Genomic DNA, 8,593 nt, shown 5'->3' with positions numbered 1-8,593 from the left:
TTCATCTCTGTTGTATAAATAAATAATCAGTGCTGTGGTGTTTAGTAAAGTGCTCCAGACTTGTGATTTTTTCACAACTCGGTATCAAACTGTGTGCACTTTCCAGTCTTGAACGACTCCTGAAGATCCTTGTTGAAAGCTAGAAAACCTGTCGAAGTTATCGCCATCTTTCATAAAATCTTGTAAATTTGGTCTCCTGTGTATCGTTATCCACATCAAGATCCATGGTTATTAGGCAGTGTGCTTGAGTAAGTGAGAACAAAACATGTAGTTGAGCCAAATATAACAAACAACAACAACAACAACAAGAAGTGTTTGTGGCATTTTCCCATTTCAGAAAGCCGTGAGTTGTTGCTGCTTGGCTCGTGCAGCCAAATTTTCTTGAATTTCAGGCCGCGAGCTGGTCCGCCTGCACTCGCATTGCTTCATGAATGGGGAAGGGCGGTTGGTATGGGCATTCCCAGTAACGTTAGGCATTGCTACACGAGGTGGTATAAGCTTCACAAGAGTGGCAGTTGTAGGGGTATTGTTACCTGGGATGGTGTCGTGAAAGCGGCAGCTTGAAGTTTGGAGGAGGTACAGTGGAGGCGGCTGCGAATGTCCGTGTAGCAAGAGGGAATGGGTTGGATGAAGTGTGAAAGAGCCGCCCACTCTCGCCGGGCACGCCTGGGCAGCGGTGGGAGCTGCATCTTTCCCTGAGAAGCAGGCGAGCCCAGGAGTACCAGGAGTCCACACTGTTTGGTAATGTACTTATATTCCGGTTTTCCGTCTTGGAGTATTGCCAGCGCTGATTTGACCCTGAATGGCAGTCTCGTGTATTGAAACGAGCCTTTTAAGGTGTTGATGGTGACCAACTCCTGTGATTCCTCCTCCAGCTCGATCTGCTGGTAGGAATCCTTCAAACCTAGCTTTGTAAACTTCACTTCTCCTTAGAGTTTTGTGAGCAAGTCATCGATGTGTGGCACGGGATACATTTCCACAAGTGCTACAGGATTGAACGTTATCTTGAAATCGCCACATATGCGCAGCTGCCCGCCTTGTTTCAGCAGTGGGCACTGCCCATCTAGCAGACTTCAGTGGTCGACCAGTCTGTGCAAGGACTCATCCAATGTACCCTAATCTGGGTTTTACATCTTGTGGTGCCATGATGCGAGCCTTAACTCCCTGTCAGAAAGCACTTCCTGGTGCCGAGCCACCGCCTCTTCTGCAGACAACAAAGTAGCTTCTGGCCCGCTGGTCCCCAGCTGAATTCCTCCGTCCAGCTTCCACCGAACAGTGCTGGGCAAGCTCCTCTTTCCGCACACAGTCTGCCAGCTGTCCCTCTTCCTCGCCCAGCTTCACAGCTGCCGTGAACCTCCCACAAGAGCTCCCAAGTTGCATGTCGGATAGCTCCAGAACGGCTGACGGAAACAGCTGCGTGAACGTCTTTTCACTTACCGGTGACACGCTGGCGTGGCACGCTGTTAACGATAACCGCAGTGCGCATCGGCACTGGACCGGCCGTCTGAAGTGACCAAAGGGGTCCACTTCTCCCCTTCTTTGCGCCCCATGCACGTCCTCCACGGTATCACGTGCCTCGACTTTTGCCGGTGCATCTGTGTATCTGCGATCAGTCTTGCGCACCCTTGCCGCCTGCATTTGTAGCCAGCCGAGTTCACATGTTGGCACTGGAGCGGAAACACCCGCGTTCTCAGTGCACGGCGCTTGTCGACACCGTGGCCGTTTCCGCTGTCAACTGGGCTGGCACAGCATGTGGTGTCAGTTGAGCGCTCAGTGTTCGGGAATCTTTGCGAGCAGCCTCGATGGCCCTCGCCGTACTTATGGTGGTTTCCAACTTCAGATCCGCTGTTTCTAACAACTGTGTTTGCGTCAGCACGTCGTTAAGGCCACTGACGATTTGGTCTCGTAGCACGCGGTTCGGGAACACCTCAAGCTTGCCGTCCTCGGCCAGTCGCTTTAACGCTGCTATGTAGTCACCCGCTGGTTGGGTACACATGACACCTTAGGAAATAGTGCAAACAAACTCGGACCGAGAGAGGGCAAACAGACACGTGCGCTGACGAGCAACTGATGGAATTTTATTAGAGTTGGCAATAAATAGAGGAAGGAGACAACGTAATCGTGCGCCAGTGCGAGAAAGGAAAGCGAGATAATCAAAGAGCTTAAAAAGCGACGTCAGCAATAAAGGGAAATAAAACACACAAAGCTTTCTTTTTATCCTGCCAGATACACAAGCTCCCGCTCAAAGAGTGCTATGGAAGGCAAACTTGTGCATCCCTCCCCCATAACGTTTATGACTGAAGCCTCAAAGATTTCGCGGGATCGGGCGTCACAATACCGTTTTAAGGTGCGGGTTTCGTTGAGCGTGGGGTAGCAATCTGTGCAATTCTTGCAGTGTCAGACCAGATTGCTTTCTGTTCCTGTGCACGTGTTGTGTGCGATCTCGCGAAGACAGTCATCGACTCGCCTGCCACTTCGACCCACGTAAACCCGCCCGCACGAAAGTGGGATCTCGTACGCAGTTAGCATGCTGTTTTTTATGCTTCGTCTCACATGTAGCCCTGGGATCCTTTCCATCATTGACCATGGCACACAAGGCGGCTAGTTTGTTAGGCGCTGAAAACACTGTCCGCACTCCTGCCTTGATCTTCGTCAGGCACTGTGAAACGCCATATACGTAGGGGATGATGTTGAGGCGGCCCCTTTTTGCAGTGCCGCTCGAGTTCACCCGTTTCAAAACGGCTTCGAGTTGAGTCTGCTGACCTGGCTGTCCAAGCTCTTTGCCATCATGTGAGGGCATGGCTTAGTCACTGCGTTTTGCATGGCTGCCACGGCGATCCCACGTTTCACCACCTTCGAGTGTGCCGAACTGAACGGCAGGAGTCCTTTTTGTGAATGTGGGGAATATTGCCAGTGCACGTGGCTGCCGAAGGTTAGTTCCAGGTCTAGGAATCGCAGCTTCTTGTCTTCTGGCCTCTCGATCGTCAATGTGGAGGTCGTCATAACAGATGAAAATGCCTCCAGAAGCTTGCGTCCTTGTCTTAACGGGTTTCCACATACCTTGAAGAGCACAAGGTAGTCGTCAACATACTGAAACGTTCGCACGACTGCAATGTCAGGAAGGACAAATTGCAGACGCCTGTCAAATACGGCAAGTAGAAGGTCGCTGAGAATGGGTGCTATCGTTGTGTCTTTCCTCTATTTATTGCCAACTCTAATAAAATTTCACCAGTTGCTCGTCAGCGCTCGTGTCTGTTTGCCCTCTCTCTGTCCGAGTTTGTTCGCGCTGTTACCTAAGGTGTCCTGAGAAGAACACTTGCTACCACCTCCCTTGGCGAGAAGTGGTTGTGGAGGGTTTAAAAGTTGTGGGTAAGCTCGTCTCGCCAGGTTTCCCTGGGGCAAGTAAACTCCGTAGCGAGGCATACGGTGCCGCTTCGTCACGTCAGAAACACGTGTTCTTGCCGTCGGGTATGTCGTTCACCGTGATGTACAGCTCGGTCGTGGGCACATTACTAGCAAAAAGTAACAGTGTTACAGTTACAGCTACAAAAACCAAAAAAGTAACTCGGTTACAGTTGCAGAATTTTTAAAAGTAACTTGTTACAGTTACTGTGAAAAAGGGACGTCGTTACTTTTTCAATTACTGCATACAACTAAGTACGGTAATATATCACAAACCAAGTGATAGAGTTTATTCACTTTAAACGTACGAAGCCGTGCAGGTAATCAAAAATTGCACGTGATAAAACCCTAGACGAAGTTAAACTAAACGGAGGCACACTCAACGAACCCCAACAATCGTTGTGTACACCTCATTTTGTTGCACCTGCTTTTTTGTTGATGTACTTTTGGTGTCAGGGAGTTTATTTTCAAAACTCATTGTAACTTGGGATGTGTTTTTCTCTCTTTTCGACGAGTGTTGACTGTTGGGCTAGCTGCTATTTAGACATTCTTCATGCACAACAGGACGTAAACGGACGCAGACGCAGTGCTGTGTCTGCGTCCCTTCTTTACGCCCTGCTGCTTTGCACTGTGCGTTAAGAAAATCCCTCTTCGGAGTTATAATTTCCAGTTTTTTTCTCGTTTCTTCTTGCTCAAGACGAAAGAATAGCTTTAGACATCAGACTGACCTCCAACCTCGGTCTTCTGAAGGAAGACCGCGGTCGGAGGTCAGGTCGGAGATCCATCCTCTCCTAAACTGCAAAGGGAGCCATGTTGTGGAAAGGTAAATGGTGGAGAGAAAAAAGTTGAAATTGCGAGCTGTGCGTCGGCTTTAATGAGTGTTGCTATTGGGTAGTTTACTAAAAAAAAAAAGGAAGTAACTGCAACGGTATTTCCTGTTACAGTTACTGTGTAAGAAGTAACACTGTTACAGCTACAAGTTCCTTCGACTAAAAAGTAGCTAGTTACAGTTACAAGTTACTGAAAAAGTAACTAGGTACCATTGTAGACTAGTGCAGCTCCACTTTCTCCCAGTGCTCCGTCCAGTCCAAGGTGTCCGCGTTGAACTCGTCGATCTTCCTGATGACCAGCATGCCTGCTGGCATGCCCGTCACTGTTCACCTGAAGCATTTTCCCTCATCACCAGTTGGGGTGTCCGGTCCCGCAAACATAGCATGCGGCGGTGAGGACACAAAAGCCACTGTCGGGCGTAGGCACACTGACCACGTAGGTCACACTCTCTACCTTTTATTAGTGCAGTCGCTGCAGCCGCTTTTGGGTGTACATAGAAGTTCGTCCATTCAGCACTGTCAGGTGGAGCCAGTTACCACACAGAGCTTTGTTAACAGGAGGGCATCGACGCTGCTCACTGGTGAATCTAGTTTGCCGACTATTCATGCATGTTTGTTATTGCCCATTTGCCTAAATTTTGCTCTCAGCTTTTTTTATATGTTCGTTATACATGCCCTGCCCTTCACAGGACTCAAATTGAGATTCTTGTGTGTGCACGTGTGTTTTGAAAGTAAAATTTATGCTTAGTTGTACTGGGAAAGGGACCTGCAAACACAGGGTTGGTAAATGGGCATGATGCTATTGTGGCACGAGGGCGTGCATTGTGGTGTTCCATACGCAGAGCTTTTTTTTTTTCTGAGAGCGCTTATGAAAGTTCAAGGAACTTCTACTTACATTTCTTTTTCATTAAAAAATAAACTGTGTTCATCACATAGTTTGTTAGCTAATTGCAGTGATACCGTGAAGCACTTGTGGTTGAGGTCACCGCATGAGATAAAAGTTTTCTTTTTCTGTGTGTGCCAAAGTAAAATTTTGCAAACCCTTTTAAATGAGCCCTTTATTTTTCTGCATTCTAGTTACGAAAGCATGCATAGGAAATTGTAAGTTTCAGTTTTAGCTGGAAATCACTTTGATTGGGAGATATTTGAACAAAACCATTATTCTCTTTGCCTTCACTTCGAAAGCCCCTACTGACATCTATCGAAAATAGGACCAAGCAACATCAGTTTCACACTGTGGCCCCACTGAGGGTGCTAGTTGAAGCACTTGCCATACCACGTCAGTTTCTCGGTGTAAACAAAAGCACAAATATCTGTTGGGCAGTTTCACAATAGTAACATAGGTGCCAGTTCACCTGCACAGTCATTAACTTTGCCAACCTTCACAGTTGTCCGCATGGTCACAGCCAAGTGGGTCGTGGCAGTGTGAGGCGTGGGAGCCTTGTGGTTTGTGGCCTAGCCTGCGCTGCACTGCAGACGTCCTAACTCTGTGTTTGCTGCTCCTTCTGCGGCCACTCCGAGAACTGGGGCCATCCTCTTCCTGCGCCGTGCAGCAGCACGTGGCCTGTGCGGAGGTGCGGGAGATCCTGAGGAGGAGTCTGAGCCTGGCTCTGGAGAGCGAGCTGCAGAGTGCCTTCGGCGACTTGTGGTGAGCGCCTGTGGTTGTCGCCGGGGGCCAACCAAACCCGGTTTGCCTGCCATTCCCCGGGGACGCGCGTGCGGGCAGCCACTGGTTGCGTCGGGCGCCACAAGGGGGCAGTGCTCTCTTCCGTGGTGGCGCCCAGCAAGGCGCACAGCAACAGCGAGAGCTGTTTGATGCTTCAAACCGTGCCCCACCGAATGCCAAGTACTGTTCCATGCAGCACCCTAAGGTCTGCCTATCGCCAGACACGGTTGACATTGTTGCACGAATAGGCAGAGGGGTAAAAACTTTGGAGCCTACGTACACATCAACTGCATCATGATGGAGCAAGCCGCGCGCGTATGCTAGTGAAAGCCGATCAAGGCCTGTTAACTGTTCAAGGACAACAGAAATATTGTTTCCGAAAATTTTTCTGTGCAGAACCCAAACTCGAGTGAATTATTTACAGATACTGCAGGTCAAAACTTCACAGAGCGCTTGCAATTCGCCAGCGTTTGCGCCAACTGATTAGTGCACGGCACGGCTCGGGAGGCAGCCTCACATGCATTAGCGGCCACGCCACCATCGCCGCTGAATCAGTGCATGCATGAATCACCCTTATTTGGTTTTGGCATTCAGCCATGCCTTTGAGCGAACTTGGCCGCAGGCGGCCGCAGCGTCGGCCTCGAGGGCAAGGAGAGCACCGTCACCACGTAATGTGGCGGTGCGACTGCGAATGTGCAGGCTGGAACGACAACAGTTGGAACATTTTAAACTTTGTCCCTTAGCAAACCGCAGCTCTGTTCGCACTCAAACTTCACACAAAGCCCGAATTTTATGCTCTATTTTGTTTGACACCAGGAACAACGACGGTACTTACCTGTGTGTTCTGAAAATTAATAAAAATGATTTTTGCCTATGGAAAATCGCAGCCAATTTGGACGTGCGAGCCAATGCAAACTGATCTTAGAACGACGGCACCACCTGGGGTATGATTCAGAGAAAAACGGGCAATGGGGATTCACACTCCTTCCACGGCAGGAAGGAGCCAAATGGGGTAGCAGACGATCAGAAAATCAGAGTTACTTACAAGAGCTCTGCAGAAAATGTGAAAGCAGGTGAGGAAACAAATTATTAGCGACGATGAACCGTGGGAATATTTTATTGTGATCGGTATCAGCTGTTATGCAACTATTTGTGATCATCGTAAACTAGGGATGAGAGATTTTCTGATCGTCTGCTACACTATTTGGCTCCTTCCTACCGTGAACCCCGTGGTCAGTTTCGCTCTGCATACCCCAGGTGGCGCCGTCGTTTCAAGATAAGCTGGCACTGCCTCCCATGTCCATATCAGCCGCCATTTTCCCATAGGTGAAAATGGTCTTTATTTATTTTCAGAATAAGCAGGTAAGCACCGTCGTTGTTCCCAGTGTCAATCAAAATAGAGCACAAAATGCGACCTTCGTGGGATGTCTGAGCACGAAACGACCAGTGTTCGCTCAGGAAAAATTTTTAAAGTTTTCCAAATATCGCCGTACCACCCTGTATTTGTTAACACTACGGCCAAGAATGAGGTTGGAACGGGGCAGACAACGCACATCGATGTTTCTTTTTCTGCGAGATGTGGACGCATGCGCATGTGGACGCATGTGGACAGACATGGCAGTTTCCAGAGTTGCCGAGTGAAGAAATCGCCTGCTAAACTTTTCAGGGAATACCACCTACAATAAAACTCAATATAACGAAGTCATACTTGCGGGCGCAAATTTTGTTTTAAATCGCGAATTTCGTAAAATCAATGTTTCAAATTTACAGTTCATTTAACCAGTTCTTGAGGTTTCAAAACCTTCTCCTTCGGCCAGAAACAACTGCTATGTAGTGTGGTACCGGGGTTCTTGCACCCGGCCGCGGTTCCCCAGAAGGACACTGAGCCCCCTCGATCACACCTTTACTTGGAGTCTCGCTCCGCCAAGATCCACTGCTCAGCTGATCCGGCTGCACACACGTAGCCCAGCCGAGTCCGCCATGTTCTATCCTCGCTCCTCTCGCGCCACCTCCTCATCCTCCGCCGGCACATGTCCATCGCGCGGGATTGTCCACCACCACTATTGCTGGATTACCACAGTAGTTACTTAAAGCGAAATTTATACTAAAACTGGTCGCGAAAATTGTGTGAATTAAGAGCTTCGACACTTAGGCAATGGAATTCAGATAACTGGCGATAGTTCATGTGTCGTCGTAAAAGTGGTGCTTCCTTCGCAACGCCCCGTTAAATCATAGCAGACCTCACTAGGTTTCCACTTTTTCATTTCGGTCACTACTAAACGCCGCTGTTAGTCAATTGAACCCGCGTCCATGCCCCGTGAACTTCACCTTCGCGAGGTGCTGGTTCAAAGTTACGCCTCTGGTAGGCTTAGGCTCAGAGGTGCGGCAGGCCGACAGCGGACTGGTGCTATGAAACTTTCGAAAGACTTTGTGCACAAAGGCTGAGCAGTGTGGGTGCGTGATGCAACCACGACACTCGAGATCAAGCCATGATCGCGAGTGCAGCTGAGTACTCGCTGACCACTTCACTGTGTAGAGGGATGCTTACATTGCATATCTTCCAGCCAAATTCTATTAAGCAATTACTTTTATGCCCACTGAGCCCTAAAGAAACAGACTTCTCCGCATCGCAGCTGTCTAATGAACACGGGTGAAACGAAGATGACCACGTTCAACGAGAGCAATTTATTGCCAC

General features: G+C 49.1%; 1 protein-coding gene across 10 annotated transcripts in view; it reads left to right on the top strand.

Moving 5' to 3' along the window:
- Nucleotides 1–8,593, top strand: part of LOC144178386 (uncharacterized) — a 201,449-nt gene that overhangs the window by 83,534 nt on the left and 109,322 nt on the right. For 8 of the 10 annotated variants that reach the window (XM_077706261.1, XM_077706244.1, XM_077706227.1 and 5 more), the window contains one exon: nucleotides 5,786–5,880. In XM_077706261.1, coding sequence (XP_077562387.1) covers nucleotides 5,786–5,880 — 95 coding nt within the window. The remainder of the gene's footprint in view (nucleotides 1–5,785; nucleotides 5,881–8,593) is intronic. The other 2 variants (XM_077706236.1, XM_077706200.1) reach the window with 1 other exon arrangement.

The sequence above is a fragment of the Haemaphysalis longicornis genome, unplaced genomic scaffold (assembly GCF_048455015.1).
Source record: "Haemaphysalis longicornis isolate Haplotype H1 unplaced genomic scaffold, Haemaphysalis longicornis Haplotype H1 scaffold_1, whole genome shotgun sequence".
Lineage (NCBI taxonomy): Eukaryota > Metazoa > Arthropoda > Arachnida > Ixodida > Ixodidae > Haemaphysalis > Haemaphysalis longicornis.
This window is presented reverse-complemented; position numbering and strand designations above follow the sequence as displayed.